An 18,639-nucleotide genomic window follows, 5' to 3' on the forward strand; every position below is an offset into this window, starting at 1 on the left:
TCCGGTCCGTTTGTATCAGGCATGCATCAGGCTGCCATCCGGATCCGTGGGCAAAAAATAGTTAAATATACATTAAAAAATGTTCGGGTCAGCAGAAGGTGCACCTGGTGCACATGTACAATCAGGTTCCTCCGCTGTAGGCCTCATCTCCACCTCTGACATTCTGCCAAACAGCTCCAGCACGTCTGTCACTGCTGCTCCACTCCAGACATGCTTGGCCCATGTGTCCCCATCCGAAATGGCCGCTTGGATACGCATAAGAAGTGGGGTAGAACGTCAGGTTTTTGTAGGCAGTGTGTTCTGTGCCTTCCGTTTCCCATTGGTTTCTGTGTTCCGGATGGTGCTGTCAGGCTCAGGTCAGGCTCCGGTCAAGATGCGTGGGCCGGAGATCCGGACACAAAAAATAGCGCATGTTGGAAAAGAGTCCGGATCCGGTCCGGCTCCGTACTGTACGGAACGTACGTATGTGAACGTCCGCATAGCCTTTGCATTGCTATGCGGAACGTACGTTCCGTTTGTACAGTATGCGGTCCGGATCAGATCCGGAAAATCCGGATAGCGAACGCTAATGTGAACCGGGCCTTACTGGCAATTGTAGGCAAAAGTGACATAATCTTCTGTCTACCCAATGAAGATAGAAGGTAGACTAGACAGTGTTTCTCAACATTTTATTAGTATGTACCCCTTTTAAAACCCTGTACTCGCCAAGTACCCCCTAGCATAGTAAATATTATCGCAAGTACCCCTTGACAAATGTATGTATGTATCATATTACATGATAATTGGTTCTAAACAATTTTCAAGCATTTACTATTGCTTTTATTTAGCTAAATTACTAATTTGGTGTTGTTTAAATGGGATTTATCATTTTCTAAAACTCTAAATTTGTTATTCTTGGTTAAGTATAGCAAGCCCGAGTACCCCCTGGAACCATCAGAAGTACCCCTTGGGGTACGCGTACCACACGTTGAGAACCTAGGGACTAGAGGACAAGGCTTCCTGTTGTGGGGCGTACTCTAGATCCAACATGACTTGCAGAAACTCTCTCCTTGGCCGAAAACCCCCACCTCATGTCTTCCTTCAAGCTCAACAGCAAATGACATTAGTAGTGTTTACAAATGCCACATAAATTGGAGGTGCACTACACTGCAATAGCCATACCTTAATGATAGGACATCCTAAGTGGGAGGTCAGTTTAGTTTTGTTGATGTACTTTGGCGGGTGAACCTATAACTGTGTTTATATTGTTTTTAAGTACAGTAATGCTTTACGGGAGAGATATGTTCACTGTGCATCCTGTCCTAAATACAGCCTGTTTTTGAAGTTCTTTGTTGAATTCTCACTGTCTTGAATTTAAAGGATGGTTGTCTCTACAGTTCAAATGCATCTTGAGTTACAAAAAATAGGACATTATTGCTTCCAGTTTGGCCATGCTGAAATTTAGTAGCCTATTATTAGAAACTGTTTTCATTATATCCTGACATTGTGCTAAAATGCTGTCAGAGTATCCTTCATCCTGTTGGCATACCCTCAATGGCAATAGGAAAAGATGTCTAGATTTACCTTTTGAGTCTTATTTCTTGCCTTCAACTAGTGCGCTTCTGTCAGGTTTTTTTAGCAACATATATCAATCTGATAAAAAGCGGACAGAAGCGCATAGTGGAAATGAGGGCTTAATTTACTTATGATCTCCATAGTTTGCTTATGGTCTCCAGTGCCTGTGATAAGTCATGTGAGTTTATTTAACTAGGGATGGTCAATGACCTGCTAATAAGTCTATACATACTCAGATTTTATGCAAATGTGTGTATCTTGGAAATGGAGCAACCAAACTCAGCAGTTGCACTTGCACAGGATGCGGCTTACTCGTGCGCTTCTCCTCTTCATTGTGCAGTACTCGCTACTCAGCTATAGTCAAACAGCATATCTGTTCTCCAGTCTATTCAGCTGTAAAAAGAAGTAAGGGATTGTAATTGTATCATTGATCCGGGAGCAATATGAGGTTGATTTTGTATTTCTAATGTTATAATGCTAATATTTATCTTTTTAAATTCATTAAATCTGTGTGACCTTTTCTATACTTCAGAATACTTCTTTACCATATATTGACCTTTACATTTTCTCAACAGACCTGACCATCTCAATGGACATATTAAGCAAGTTCACACATCAGAGAGACCACACAAGTGTGAGGTTGGTAATGGGGTTAGGGCCTGTTCCAGTGAGTGGGAAAGAGTTTTCCATTTTTCCTGTTTGTCTTAAAGCACCAGTCCCTCTTTACAGTCAGTGTTTTGTACAGTATATAATACTGTATAATTAGATCTTGTATTTCAGGTTTAGGTAATGTGTCTTAAGCTGTGCTTTGAAAATATTAGTTATTCTAATAATTTCACTGTCTTTATTTACTAACTAGACCTATCTGCTGAGCAGAACATGATAACTTTTTTTTTTTTAAATTCTCATTTTCCTACTGAAAGGCCCCACCAAAATGATTGTACACCCATTTTTTTCCAAACTAGAATTCTACACAAGGATTTCCCAATCAAGTGCGCAGTGAGCAGGAGAGAGGAGGAGGAGGACAGGTAATGCAAGCTAAAAAGCAAAGACGCTCCAGTCATACTTTCTGGAACCATGAAGCGGGACTGGTGATTTAATTGGACCTTAAAAATGTACAGCAGTCTTCAGGACTTAATGTTGGTTTGATTGCATCCACTAGTATGCTTTTACACAAAAAGAAAAAATAACAAGCCACTTAACTGATTCACAATTAAAAAATAAACTAAGCATAGCTACAAAAACTACCTTGTTATGGGAACACCTCAAACTCGTCTCCCTAGTAAGGCTCCCAATGGTCCCAGATCTTCTATTTATGTACTATGCAGGTGTCTTCCCTCCCCTGGTGTCACTGTGAAAGCAGGAAATATTATCTGATGTGTGTCATCATATCCTGGCAGTTCTTTGATGGCATGTGTAGTATTTATGGACAGGGCTACCCACTTATATGAGTGGAATTGGTACAGCAGCTGGAACTGAAAATGCTGGGACACTCCACCAACACATATGCAATACACCATAAGTTTTTCGGAAGATAGATTGCTTGATAGATCATTTCCGACAGGTCCGATCTGATTTCGATCGTCTTTCTGATCGATTTTCTCATAGAAGTGAATGGAAATCTATCGTAAAAAACGATCAGAAAGTAAATCTGTCAAAAAAACTCAATGTGTATTCCCACCTTTAAAAGAGCAATAGGGGAGAGGTGGCCTGCTATTTTATGAAGAGGATCAGGAACTAGCAGAAGCCTCCCTAGGTAGGTGAAGATGTACTTTTCTCCCCATTGTATCATGTCTGGAGCTGTCACACACAAACATCTTTGTTAATCTGAATCTTCACTCTAAACCTGCTCTCACCATGAAATTGGTGATCTGAGACACAACTATGCGCTTTGAGTCATATGGGAGAAAAGCGGTTTACAAATGTTATTATTGTAAGGCGTGAGGTTCTCATCTACTCTTAGGAAAAGGCAGGGTTTATAATAGACCTGTACTATACAGTTATAAAATATACAAGTTATTATTATTGATTTATAAAGCGCCTACATATTCTGAGGGGCTGTACAGAGTAAGGCACAAACATGGGGTACATAATAATACAGACAATGGTATACACAAAATCTAGACATTGGTACCTAATACAGAATTGATAGACATCGCAGTAATTATAGCGACAAATGTAACATGATGAACAAAATGTGCAGCAAATTCTTAAACATAAAAGGGTGAGAGAGCCCTGTTCTTTTAAGCTTACAAAAGGTATTAAACAACCATTGCTTTAAAGACCAAACTAAAACAGACACAACCCTAACTAATCCTTGAGGTCTACAAATTCTTAAAATAAGCTACTTACTGTTATGGCAACTCCATAATGAGGCAAATTGCTCTCAGGAAATGTGTGATTGTAGAACAAAGCGCTTTATAGATCTGCATCATGGAGCCATATCCTATTGCTGAACTCACCAGCGCTAAGAACTGGTGAGTTCTTCATTTAGGCGATGGGGGCATCACCTAATTCTATTTAACTTAAGACTCCCCCCAGGCAGAAAAAACAACTTGCTTGGGCTATCGCCCAGTGAGTTCTTTACACGCGATCCTATTGCCCCTTTCATGTCTCCGGGAAGCAATGCAGACATGAGCGTTAGCTTAGACCTGCAAAGAGCAGGTCTAAACCAGCTAACGCATGTGTTGCGCCGCTGCATCGGGGGGTCTCCTTTAATAAGGAGACCCCAAGAGCTCCCCATCAGGTCGGCGCACATCTCTAAAGCACCCCACATAGCTGCAGCGGGCACCCCTGTCATTATACATACCACCGTTCATTACCCAACGCCTCTTGCCACAAGTTCCATCGCGTAATTACAGTGTATCTTTCACTGTAATTACTGTGTGCCTCTTAGCCCAGGCAAAGCATCTTTGAATCTGCAGCCAGGGCTGACAGGATTTGGGCCAGTCCATTTCCTCATAGGGGATACTCAGGGTTTTCTTTGTTTTCAACAGCATTTCTTGAACAGCAGTTTAACTGGCAAAACAGTAAGATACCAGCCAGCCTTCCCACTCACTTGTACACTATTTAGTCAGTTAGACTTTGCAACTGCCGTTCAGGAAATGCTGTTGAAAACAAAGAAAACCCTGAGAATCTTTAGATTTTAACTGCCTACTTTTTTTCGCAATAGTGGTCCTTTAAAAATGGGCAACTGCCAAACACACTGTACTGTTGCTGCATTACAGTTGAGACTCTTTACCTCGATGTTGAAGACATTCTAGCTTTTATATGCTACACCTTTTTAAATTAAAAGAAGGTTTAGATTTTATGAAGAGGTGGTGCTGGCCTATTCTTCATTTGTCCAGCTTCTCTGAACTAATGGAAATAGCTCCATATACTTGTTAGAATGCAGTGGACTATGTAAATACTGTTAGAGTCTTGGTTATCTGGCACCAACGGGGATCAGCTGATGATGGATATATGTGCTTTATGGTTGCTTGAGTCTCTATGTTAAAAATAGGCCTAGCTAATAAAGTACTATAGCTTTCTCTATATACATGTCATGAACTCTGTACAGTATTAAATGTTAATACACAGTAATTAAAAGTATAGCAACCTTGGGGGAACGATAATACCCAGTCTTTAAGAAGTTGGCCTTCACCACTGTGAGCACTGCTAGCAATTTGTGCTGATTGGTTGATAATGGTGGTTAGTTGAGTTCTGGATAACCAGTACTCTACTGTAAATAAAATAAAACCCATCCCTGACACTATACAAATAATAATTCTCTTTAAGGTCTGCTTTGGCATTGTAGGTGTGCAATTCTTTCTTTCCTCTGTTGATCTAACACATTATTGGGCTTTACAGATACTGTATGCTTTCCACCAGTAAGATGGTATATGTATCTCTACTTCCAGACATGTAATGCTTCCTTTGCCACACGTGATCGCCTGCGCTCACACTTGGCATGTCACGAGGATAAGGTACCATGTCAGGTGTGTGGAAAATACCTACGGGCAGCTTATATGGCAGATCACCTGAAGAAGCACAGCGAGGGTCCTAGCAACTTCTGCACCATTTGTAACAGAGGTAAATATACATGCAGAACTGTTATCATTAGCAGTTGTGTTAGAGACAGGAAAGAGTACAAAGGAGCAGGCTCAGCGCCTCTTCCTGTAACTGTTATTTAGTGAAACTAGCATCATTAAAGTGTTTGCGTGCTTATACATAAATGTGGTTAAAATGGGTTTCTGATCACCAATACAGTATACTTGCATTACCGATTTTAAAGTAAACTATCTCTGTTGTAAAGGTCAGTTTTAGTGTCCACGAGACATGCAGCCAAATTGTAAATGGCAGTACCTACTTGTAATGCAAAGATTATTAGCACTAAAGCCTTGTATACACATATGAGGCATCTCACTCGGTGGGGATCGGAACCTGATCCCTCCCTGCTGCGACTGTCCAGCTGTTCCTGGACTAGTTCGCTGCTGTTCGCCAGGTGTGTGTGACGTCAAGTGCTATACGCAGCAGCCACATGGTGGGGGAAGCAGCTGGACAGTCGCAGCAGCTGGATCAGGTGAGATTTGAATGCAGCGAGGAAGGCACATTAACATTTAGGGGGACAGCGGCCAGGCGGCATCAAGAGGACAATTCCTTAGAGATTTCATGCTGAAAATGATCGGGAATCGGTCTGAGGTGTATGGGCAACCAACAGATCTCTCTCTGATCAAATTTAGTCAGAGAGAGATGTGTCTCTTGGTTGATCTAGCAACGTATGGGCACCTTTACATTCTGAACAGCCTGTACTCACACACTCATTGCCTACTGAAGTGCTGATAAGGATCTGATCAAAAGTGAAGATAAATGGAGTGCTTCAGAGGGAATGGGAACATTTTGGAAACAAATAGTTAAACACAGGTTTCCATGTATTATAGTCAGTATTGTCATATGCTGTAGCTGGGGTTGACATACCAGTATCTTAATTAAAACTTTAAATGAATATTGCAAATACTGATATTGATGATGGCCTCATTTTTACACGTCAGACCATACTTATGTATTAGTGTACTGGCACTTTAATTATTGACATGTATCATGCCATCTGAAGATAGATATAGAGACAGATAAGCAAGGTGACTGTATTGTGCTGGTGGGAATGCTTGCTATTAAATTAGGGCTCAAGCTTGAACAAACATGTACTTACCAGTATTTGAGCAGTTTTTTGTATCATGTATGTTACCATGGAACACATACAGTATAGAGGTACATGTGTAATCTCTTCCTAGATAAGCACATGATGGTTGTTAAACATGCAAACAATGATCTTAAAACTTCAGAAATTAGAAGAAATCTCTCCAATGGAAGCATTGGCAGGAATAACAGACTGACAGGCAGCATCACAGCCAAAACTCTAGCATGTGAACAGTTCCCCCCTGAGGTCATGTAAAGATCTGACAACAGCAGAATGATCACATTGTTCCCTCTCCTTACCCCCCCACCAGAAGCTGCTCCATTCTGTGTGGCACCAGTGCCCTTCCTCTCCTCCCCATAGCAAAAGAAAACATTGTTTAGCTGTAGCGGGAGAATGCAGTTTGTATGCACTAATGCATGAAACTGTTGCCCTAAGGATTGAGTCCCAATCCCTATAAGTGACAGTTATTGAAAGAGTCTACATAGCTTAAAGTTCACCTGAACCAAGTAAAATTATTAAAAATAAATACATGATGTACCTGCAGATGAAGATTACATACTTACCTCACCGCCAGTTCCTCTCAGAAGCTTTCAGTTCTGACTAGATCTTGTCAGAATAGTCCCTCAGGGAGCTGAAAGCCTTAGGGCTCTTTTTCACTGTATCAGTTGCTGTCAGTTATAACTGAAAATACAACTGATGTCTAAGGTAATATCCATGTTTCCCTTTGGCTCTGTTAAAAAGCAATATTACTGGTTAACAGAGTATTGACCTGTAAGCTGTTACAGGGTCATGACTATTTTTAAAATGGAGGACAGAGAATTCCATCGATCACAGTGGACAAACAGGAGGCGGAAGAGGAGAAAGAGAGCATACTACTCAGGCGTCAAGTATGTTTTGACTTTTATTTTTCAGTTCAGGTTTTCTTTAAGGGAATGGATAGGTTGCCAGTTTACAGCCAACCTAAACTAAAGCCTTGTACACATGCTAGAGAAAACTTGGCCAAGGTGATGAGAATCTTACATGTGTATTGATGCCCCACACTGTTGCTTAGCAAACCACCATTTTGCTCTCACACCACAGCACACCACTACCTCATGCTCCGCCCCTTGTCCCTCCTCCCTTCTCCATTAAACACTACATATTGCTCAGCTATAGCTGAACAGTATATCTTTACACACGTATTTCCCAAAATGTGACCCTAATGATCAATCCACAATCAATAAGGGCAACATTTGTTAAGCGTGTGTCCTAGCTAGGCCTCCTCTTTGGTGAGTATAAGTATCCTACCAATGCTCTTCTCCATCAATGCTATAATGAGGCACTGAATGGAGCTCATCTTTAAAGTTGAATTGCAAGATACATAGTTTAGCTTTTGGTTGAGTTGAGAATCAATTTAACATGTTAATTAGCAGACATTATGTTTGGCAGCATATATTTATTGTGCACGGTATATTATTTATTATACAGTAAACCTTTAAAGGGACCCTGAGCAGTGGCAAAAAAAAAAGAAACTTTGACTTACCTGTGGCTTCCTCCAGCCCATCGTAGCCCAAAAGGTTCCCCTGCATCCTCCTGGCCCATTCAGTAGTCCTGCTGGTGGCTCCGGTAATGCGGCGACTTCGGGTGAAGTCATCACGCCGGTCGGCCTAAGAGTCCTGCGAATGCGTGGTTCTCTAAAGACTTGACCTGTGCATGCTCAGGACTCTTATGGCGACCGTCGTGATGACGCGACGGGTGCACACCTGGGGCACATGCGCATCTTCTCCAGAGATGCCAGGGGGACAGCGGAAGGGGCCAGGAGGATGCCGGGGGACCTTGTGGGCTGCAGGAAGCCACAAGTAAGTCCAGTTTCTTTTTTTTTTTTTTTTTTGCCACCTCTCAGGGTCTCTTTAAGAATACCGTATATACTCGCATATAAGCCGACCCCCCAACTTTTACCCCAAAAAACAGGGAAAAATGATTGACCCCCATATAAGCCGGGGGTAGGAAATGATGGATTGGTGCAGGCCGTGTGATCCCCCCAGTGTGTCCCAGTATAGCTAGTATAGTGCCCAGTATTAGTAGGTAGTGCCCCAGTATAGCTAGTATAGTGCCCAGTATAGCTAGTATAGTGCCCCAGTATTGGTAGGTAGTGCCCCAGTAGAGCAAGTATAGTGCACAGTATAGCTAGTATAGTGCCCAGTATAGCTAGTAAAGTGCCCAGTATAGCCAGTAAAGTGCCCAGTATAGCTAGTATAGTGACCCAGTATTGGTAGGTAGTGCCCCAGTAGAGCTAGTAAAGTGCCCAGTATAGCCAGTAAAGTGCCCAGTATAGCCAGTATAGTGCCCAGTTTAGCCAGTATAGTGCCCAGTTTAGCCAGTATAGTGACCAGTATAGCCAGTATAGTGCACAGTATAGCCAGTATAGTGCCCAGTATAGCTAGTATAGTGCCCAGTATAGCAAGTATAGTGCCCAGTTTAGACAGTAAAGTGCCCAGTATAGCCAGTAAAGTGGCCAGTATAGTGCCCAGTATAGCGATCTCCCCCCCCCCCCCCCTGCGCGGCCGCCGCTGCTGCTGCTATTACCTGTTCAGCCGGTGGCCGCTTCCTCTAATCCGGTGCCCCTCTTGCTCTGCTCTCCATCATGTGTATAAGTGTATCACAGCCGAGGCAGGAGAGAGCGGTTCATACACATCGCCGTTACCAGGGGAACCGCTCTCTCCTGCCTCGTCACAGCAGCAGCGCCGGGCGCGCTGCTGTGATACACTTATACGCATGATGGAGAGCTGAGCGAGAGGGGCACCCGGATTAGAGGAAGCCGCCGCCGGCTGAACAGGTAATAGCAGTGGCGGCCGTGGAGGGGGCGGGCGGGGGGGGGGGGGGGCGCGGACCACCACCCACCACCACCCAAGACCCGCATACAAGCCTACCCCCCAACTTTTGGCCCCTTTTTTGGAGGTCAAAAATTCGGCTTGTATGCGAGTATATACAGTATGTTTATTTATAATTTACAATATACAGATGGAGGTGGATCAGTGTGGGGCTTGCATATAATGTTTTAGTAAGAGCTCAGTATAATATCAACATCCTGCTTGCCCCGCAGTGCACAGAGTAGCAGATAATGGTAGTGCATGGCCAGCAGCTCCCTTAAAGGATACATCCAGGCAAAATCAAAAGCAAAAATCCACTTACCTGGGGCTTCCTCCAGCCTGAGAAGCCGACCCGGCGAGGTCATCTTCTGCAGCGGAGAAGACCAGGGGCCACCGGAGCTGCGGCGAGGGCCCAGGACTGCTGCGAGGGGCTGGAGGAAGCCCCAGGTAAGTGGATTTTTGCTTTAACCTGGATGTATCCTTTAAATTAAAGCAAACCTTTGTAAAAATGTACTCAATAAGTATCATAGATGTATAACTAGTAATCCAAATGAGTGTCTGCACAACTCACTCAGCAGAAAGGGTGCAAAATCTAAGGACAGATGGCCCCGCCAATCCAAAGTCCAGAGAATGACCAGCACACTGGACAGCAATTTATTCGTCCACTATGGACAATCCAACAATTATTTTGGGTTCACTTACTGTACCCATTTGTCAAAACCTATCATACAGAGAGGTCTGCCCCTCTTTGTAAAGAGCAGCTAGGCTAGGCTAATCGATGACCGATCCCCACCACACAGTATGTCACATGCCTGGAGGTGATGACAGTTGGCCAATGCAAGTAGGTTAGTGAGGACGGAGTGGACACAATTTGCTATTTAAGCCTGAGTTTCTCACCAAATACGACAATTTCAAAGTAAAGAAATGTAACGTTGAACCCAGTCATAGGGAGATCTTTAAGGGAACCTTAAAGAGACTCTGTAACAAAGAAAAGTTCCCCTGGGGGGTACTCACCTCGGGAGGGGGAGGCCTCAGGGTCCCAATGAGGCTTCCCCCATCCCTGTAGCTCCAGGGAATCCAGCGCTGGCTCCCCCGAAGCATCCTGCAATCCTGGCTCAACAAGCCTGACAAGGATTGATATATTTACCTTCCCTGGCTCCAGCGGGTGGCGCTGTTTCGGCTCTCAACACGGAGATAGGTGGAAATAGCCGATCTCTGTCGGGTCCGCTCTACTACTCAGGCGCAGGAGACTTGCACCTGCGCAGTAGAGCGGCCTGACAGCGATCGACTATTTCCGCCTATCTCCCAGCGGAGAGACGAGCCTGCGCTGGAGCCGGGAACGTAAATATTTACATTCCCGCTGTTCGAAGGGCCAGACCGAGACCGTCGTGGGACACAGGAGGACGGGGGTAGCCTCGATAGGGTCCGGGGGCTTCCCTCACCCGAGGTGAGTAACCCAGGGGAACTTTTTGTCGTTACAGGTTTTCTTTAAGTGAGAGTTGTATGAAGGCTGCCATATTTATTTCCTTTTAAGCAATACTAGTTGCCTGGCTGTCCTGCTGACTTTCTGCCTCTAATACTTTTCGCCATAGACCCTGAATATGGATATGCAGATCGGGTGTTTTTGACATTATTGTCAGATCTGACAAGATGATCTGCATGCCTGTTTTTGGTGTTACTCAAACACTACTGCAGACAAATAGACTAGCAGGGCTGCTAGGCAACTGGTATTGTGTAAAAGGAAATAAATATGGCAGCCTCAATATACTTCTTGCTTCAGGTTCCCTATAAGAAGACAACATATACAAAGGGCCTGGCATGCTTGTTTAAACATGGTGCCATTTAGCTACATTAAAGTGCAACCAGAAGGCACTTGTTACCCAGCAGAACAGAGGCTGAAACACATGGCTGGCAGTTCAGCCATCTCTGAAAAAGCCCTAAAAGTGGAGGACACAAAATTGCAGTTCTTTTGTCAGATGGCCAGTTTGTATTAAAATAGGCCTTGTATTGTTTTCACAAGTTTGCTTTACATGACATGTGACACTTGTACTGCATGAACTTGTATTAGTAAGAAGACTAGGACACATCAGCCAGTAGCAAACAATACAAATCAATCCGCACAAAGTTTACCTAACACCTTTCTTTCTCCTTAATCATCACTGTTATTGTACTAAAGACGTGACAATAAAGGATTGCTTTTAATTGCTGGAAGACTGATGTGTGCAGGCCTTATTCATTTTACACAGAACTGCTGTAAATGTTCCCATATTTTAAGACACATCTATGAGGTTGGTTCACTTATATACAGTACTGTATGTAAACAAGTTTGCTCTTCTTGAACAGCTTCCTATACTAAACCTTATTGCAGGGCCATTACTTTTTACTTACAAAATACAGAAGTAAATCTCGGTCACAGCAGCTTACATTTGTCCCAGGATGCCCATAAGCTGACAGATGAGTCATTGAGAATGTCAGGCATTGAGACATCTGCCCATACTCAGCCCAGCTGCTGAATTGCTGGATCCTTTCAACTCCAGTGACATATGACTTAAATTTCTGGCCACTGAAAACATCCTTTAATCACTCACAGATTTTTAACCTGATGAATACTGTAATGCTTAGATGTTTATTAATGCACTCTGCCTCTAATTCTGATATTTCACTGTGAGGAAATAACATAGAAGTGTTTGTCGTGTGAGAGTGTGAGTGATGGTTCCTAGGACACAGGAATTAGCAGTAGAATGATGATGTCTGGGGTTATTGCTGTTTGTAGTTACTAAGCAGTCAGAGGTCTGTCTGTGGCAGCGTCTCATCTGCTTTTATCTTGTTTAGGTTTCTCCTCTTCCTCATACTTAAAAGTCCACGTAAAAACACATCATGGCGCCCTCCTCAGTGCGGGCCCTCACCGGCCGGAATCCTCCCCAAATGGTGCAGCGCTCTTCCAATGTGTCCGGACCTGTGGCGTGAAAGGCAAGCGTTGCACAGCCGGCTGTCCGTGCGGAGGGGGGCGCAAGTGGGAGATAGGAGGGAATTTGAGGTGTACATTTTAAACATGTGGATAACATTAGGCATTAAACAGGTCTTGTACAAATAATTATATGATTCCGGGGGGCTAGATTGTTCTGTCCAGGAGCCAATCCATTACCAATTTAAACACCAGCTGTAATTTTTGGATTTGGCTACCTGGCTGCTGGAATTTATCAAAAACTGCTCTTGAATAAGGATGGACAACGAGATACTAATGGTATTCCAAGTTGATGCAGATTTATGCAAATTTCATATGCAAATTTTTGCAGCTTGAAATGGATCAGTTGAATCTCGGCTTTGTTCAATTGGTTGATTTTGCACAAATTTGCGTAATTCTGCATCAACTTGAAATTCTTTGCATTTCATTGCCCATCCCTAGTGTCCAATAGAGATTTGGTTGACAGAGATAGAATAGAGAGATTTTTTTTTTTTTTTTTTTTTTTATTTAACAGTATTTTGTCTTTCTACAGAGAACAGAATTAGCAGGGGCAAAACTGGAAGTTTGCATGAGGCTAATTAGTTTCAAGAGCTTATGACTAATTAAGCAGCAGATTGAGTTAAGAGGCCCTTCACACATGCCAGTGATTTTTGCATGTGACTTCCTACATGCACGAATTTGTAATTGCAATGTTTCAGGTATTTTTTTAAAGAAACTTTCATGCATTTTTTTGCATTTTTATTTTGTCTTTGCATGCAAATTTTTGCATACCAATGAAGTGCACATGATTTCTCATGCAAAAACATGGTTTTTATGTGTTTGCCTTTGACTTGCATTGAAATATGAATTGCACATAAAAAAGCAACAGTCTTGCCATGCAAATTTATGATGCAGAAAAGTTGCAAAATACAAATCACATATACAGTGATGTGAAAAACTATTTGCCCCCTTCCTGATTTCTTATTCTTTTGCATGTTTGTCACACTTAAATGTTTCTGCTCATCAAAAACCAATAACTATTAGTCAAAGATAACATAATTGAACACAAAATGCAGTTTTAAATGATGGTTTTTATTATTTAGTGAGAAAAAAACTCACTAAATAATAAAAACCATCATTCAAAACTGCATTTTGTGTTCAATTATGATATCTTTGACTAATAGTTATTGGTTTTTGATGAGCAGAAACATTTAAGTGTGACAAACATGCAAAAGAATAAGAAATCAGGAAGGGGGCAAATAGTTTTTAACATCACTGTAAAAGCAGAAAATGGCAATGCTAGTGCAATACAGTAGATTTGTGAAGAATGTGCGAAATACATGCAGATTTGAATACGTTTGGACCCTGCATGGCTGGAAGCTATTAAGCTCCTGGCAGAGTTAGAGTTGCACAGTTCATCCCCATAAATTCTGTTTCCTGTAGAACATAAAATACAGAATACATTCAAAAGCCAAAACACAAAATCCTTATTTGTAACGTTAAAGCGGTTCTACAGGCAAAAATCTAAATAGTTTTTCAGTCTTCCTTCTGCAACTGACAGCTGAAGGGGCGTGTCTGGGTAATATAGAGCCTATGGCAAACACTGAAATTGCGCCCCTCCCCAAATCAGAGCCCCCTTCCTCTCTAATAACAGCATCCTTTCTGGCGTACATGTGTTATGGTTGCCTGTGTTTTTTGGCTCTGAATATTTCTGAAAGTTTCTTTTTGGAAATATCTCTTCTTATTCCCTCTCTGCCCTCTTTCCTAACACTATGCCAAGTGCACCTTACACACATTAATTAAGTAGCCATGTGCCCCCAGATAAATGATCTGATCTGAGGTCTGAATGATGGGGAGGCATGGGGACACCCCTCTAGATACGCCTCTGGACAGCTGAAATATGTATCAAGCAGTCCTCAGTTATCAGACATTTCCTAACTTAATTTGAGTAACACTGTGAAAACAGAGATGGAGGAAACAGAGAGAGAGGGGGGAGTCTAAATCCTCAGTGCAGTATAATTTTGAATGTATCGGTATGTGCAATGCATAGTGGGAGGAGGTTTACTGGACTGCAGGTTGGGCCCCTGGGCGTTAAAGTGTACCCGAGAGAAAGCTAGCACAAAGTTTTATACTTACCTGGAGCTTCCTCAAATCCCCTGTAGTCTGTCTGCTCCCTTGCCGTCCTCCATAACCCCTCCATTGTACTGCTGTCAGCAGCTCTTTTAAATTAAAACCAGTCTTACTGTACATGCGCGGTCCTGGCCAAGTGCCCTGATCGTGCACCTGTGGCTGGGATTGTTCTTCATATGTGAAGCTTCTTAAGACTGTAACTGCTCTTGTGCAGAATTCTCCTAGCCAAAGTAGCGCGTTTGGGGAATGTGTTGTGGCCCTCAGGATCTCACTTTGCCACAACAGACCAGTCGACACAGAAGGAGCTAATGGAGTATAAGGTGCTGGAGGAAGCCCCAGGTAAGTATGAATCCTTTAGCTAGCTTTGTCTCAGGTTCACTTTAACATCAGTATTATATTATTTTGCCCAGAGAACCGCTTTACGGATTAACTAATAATTGACAAGCAATGTACACATACTGCATAAAAAGAATAAACCGCTCTTATTCACTGAGGTCACCAAGGCTCCAGGTAGAGACTAGGATGTCCTAACAGATGTAAGCATTTCAGGATTCTAATAAAATAGAAGAATGTTTTAGTCATAGTGATAAAACTACTCAAAAACAAAATGCCTTACTCTCTGTAGATTTTGTGCCATACTTTGCTTAATTACTCAACTAAACCACTTCAGAATGTTATGGCAACAAAAATCAGAATATGCTTTCATTTAAATCTATTGCTAGTGTTTAAAGAGCTGGAATCTGGTTGGTTATACTGATATGTCATAATATACATTTATTTATATTTAGTGGGTTTAAGGGTACATTCACACCATGAGCGCTGCACTGCATTACAACGTAACTAACTGCAAAGCACAGTGCATTGGATTTCGTAGTGATACACAAGCCAAGCTGTGCTGACCCCATGCACGTTATGTTAGATATTAATTTCCACGTGGGTGTTACCAGAAAATGCTAATTTTGAAATCTGTTGGGATGTGCAGCATGCACATCGTAATGGATGAATTTGGTGTGAACTTAGCCTTATGAAAGCTAGAGATGGGTTATTCAGATATCTTTACTTCCAAATTTTTTTTAAAAATTACTGTGTGCTCCTTCCCCTTATAACTAGTCCCTAAGGACCTGTAGAACATTTCAGAAGGAATCCCCTTAAAACCTGTGGTCACTGTAGTAATCACCTACCCCCTTATGCACAGCCCCAGCTTATGGATAGACTATGGATAGTGGGTTTCACCAGGAGTGATGCCCATCAGAGTTTCATGGTCTTTATACAGCCAAGGAACTATGAAAAACTGTAGAATGCAGCCTTGAAATCTGTTTCTTCTATTGTGAAGTAACATTTAAAATTGTCCCCAAAGGAGATGAAAGCATGGATCAAATGATTATTTTTAATTTACCTGCCTTCCATGCAGGGCAGATATGTGGTTAATAAATGCTTTTTGCACTTGTAATAAAGGGACTTCTAGATTCCCCCATTCACTATGGCACACAAACAACAACAAAAAAAAAGCCAAGCAACTATTCTTTTCCCAACAATTCTTGGCCGAGGTGTCAATCCTCATTACAGACGATGGTTGTGCGTAGGGTGCTTAAGTGATTACATTGTATGCATGTTAGTATTGTCAGAGAGTGGGTACCCTCATCAAATTAAAGTATATTTCCTGCCCTAACCCGCGGAGAGGTGAGGGGTAGGTTTGTCTGTGTGTTTTCTGAACCGAATTATACTTTTTTTTTTTTAGGGTCGGTGCCAGTTCTCCCCTAGAGCTGTCTCTCAAACCCCCCAAACTAATAGTAATCCCTGCGGCCTCTGTGGAGTATAGCGGCAGCGCAGTGCACTCACCTGTCTGGCTGGAACCCTTCTCCCTGTTGTGTGCTTCTATCTTCATCATCGCTGGCAACCCTTCTCCATGACCTGGCAGCATGGGCATATTTACATACATCCCGTCGAGTCACAGAGAGGGGGTGCCAGCCATGGTAAAGAAAGGACACAGATGGAGAAATGTGCTGGCCAGACAGGTAAGTGCACTCCATTGCCACTATACTTTGCAGGGGCAGTGGGGATTACTATTAGCGGGGGGGGGGGGGGGGGCGCTCCAGAAGATGCCCCTGCATCATGAACATGCCCCAGGATTAGAATATTTTTCCCTGGTTTTCTTCCACTAAACCTAGGCACATCTAATGGTCAGGTGCATCTTATGGAGTGAAAAATATGGTGCCTTCTTCCCATTCTGAAGGGCATGTAGACTGGAATTTGCATGGTGGAGGCTGCATGCTTGCCTCATTTCAAGCCAGTGTTCTAGCAGTCCGTATGTCTGGTGTGCCAGAAGATTAGAATTTTTGGTTTATATTCTAGCAAGAAGGAAGGTAAAATATAATTGGCTGGCACTTGGAGTAAGTAGTCTATTTGGCTTTTCTGCAGTTTTTAGAAAACTATTAAGCCAATAATGAGCCTGGCTCTTACTTCCGCCATTGATATCAGATGTGATCCTAATCCAAAATACTGGCATGCAAAGTGATGACCTGTAAAACGATGGAACAGTTCTTCAGAGTTTAGCCATTTAGACCAAACTGACAGTGTTCTAGTTGGTTGCTTTATCTACTCCTTTGCCCTTTTCAATGCTGAAATATTGCATTTATTCTTAAATGGCATGCCTAAGTATTGAAAAGGTGAAAATTGGTCCGTTATAATGTTCCAGTAAGGAAGAAATAAATGGCATGTTTAGGTGTGTTAAGATGTTTATTTTACATTTGTGGCTTTATAAATTATTTAAGCATGGTAGAGTATACATTGCACACTGCAGCTATTTGTTCCACAATTGTGACATGATAATCAGGTAGGCCTTCCGGCAAGGGCTACACAAGCAAGATATAAATTACTTTAGATTCAGTTATTTGACAACGGCTATGTCTAAAATCTGTGTAAAGTAAATGCCTAATAAGGAGACAAACCTCTTGATGTCAAGTAGTTAATCATGCTTGCATAGCCCTAGCTGCACAGCTGTCACATGGAGGGGAGCAAGGAAGCGGAGAGGGGATAAACTGTCTTTGTAGAGGTCACTGAATTTGTTTCCTTACTCCACAGAGGGAGAGAAATGTCAGCATGGAGAACACGAGAGTTCTGACTCGTTTGGTGACCTGTCTGATGGAAGTGACCTCAAGTCACCAGAGAAGCCAAGCTCGAATGGATCTTTTGTAGCGTGTGACTTGGTGATTCCCAAGAAAATTGAGGGAGAAGTAGAGAAGCGATATCCTTGTTCAGAGTGTGGAAGCTTTTTTCGCTCAAAGGCCTATCTTAACAAACACATTCAGAAAGTGCATGCCAGACCCCTGGGGGCAGCACTTGGGGATTTGGGAGCTACTTTAGGCCCTGCACTTGGTCCTGCCTTAGGCCCCACATTGGGTCCTGCTCTTGGGCCTTCACTTGGCCCTGCTCTTGGTGCCTCCCTGGGGCCAGCTCTGGGCTCTGCATTGACCTCCCCTTTTTCCCCACAGCAGAATATGTCTCTTTTGGAGTCGTTTGGGTTCCAAATTGTACAGTCAGCATTTGCCTCATCTCTTGTGGAGCCTGAGGTGGAACAGCAAGCACTGGGGAATGAAGGGAAGTAAGTGATAACACTTACTAATTACCGGGAAAGGGCCGTGCTTAACATATCAGGGAAAATCATGTGAAAAGCACCGTGCATGAATCTAGAAAACTCCCCAAAAAGTACTGGCACACCCGAGGGAAAACTGTGTTTACTTGTGATGTGAATGCAGTAAGCTGTAGTTTTATGAAACTACCAGATCCAGTGAAAAGATCCATAATCTGGTCTCTTCTTTATACAAGCTTAGAACTGTGCAGTGCTTCCTGGACTGAAGGGCGCTTATCTTGTGGGGAGGCATACCGTGAACTCTTTCTATGTGAATGATGTTTTTTACTTTCCTGGAAATTGATTCTGATTCTACATACAGCTGGCCACAGATTGAAATAAATAGATTCACAAGTGA

General features: G+C 42.7%; 1 protein-coding gene across 7 annotated transcripts in view; it reads left to right on the forward strand.

The window, feature by feature from the left end:
• The window catches only part of PATZ1 (POZ/BTB and AT hook containing zinc finger 1), a 39,638-nt gene extending 20,999 nt beyond the window's left edge, over positions 1–18,639 (forward strand). For 4 of the 7 annotated variants that reach the window (XM_068238596.1, XM_068238589.1, XM_068238584.1 and 1 more), the window contains exons 3-7: positions 2,130–2,193; positions 2,520–2,582; positions 5,454–5,625; positions 12,412–12,549; positions 17,735–18,639. In XM_068238596.1, coding sequence (XP_068094697.1) covers positions 2,130–2,193; positions 2,520–2,582; positions 5,454–5,625; positions 12,412–12,549; positions 17,735–18,258 — 961 coding nt within the window. In that variant the 3' untranslated portion in view covers positions 18,259–18,639. The remainder of the gene's footprint in view (positions 1–2,129; positions 2,194–2,519; positions 2,583–5,453; positions 5,626–12,411; positions 12,550–17,734) is intronic. The other 3 variants (XM_068238604.1, XM_068238601.1, XM_068238611.1) reach the window with 3 other exon arrangements.

The sequence above is a fragment of the Hyperolius riggenbachi genome, chromosome 1 (assembly GCF_040937935.1).
Source record: "Hyperolius riggenbachi isolate aHypRig1 chromosome 1, aHypRig1.pri, whole genome shotgun sequence".
NCBI lineage: Eukaryota > Metazoa > Chordata > Amphibia > Anura > Hyperoliidae > Hyperolius > Hyperolius riggenbachi.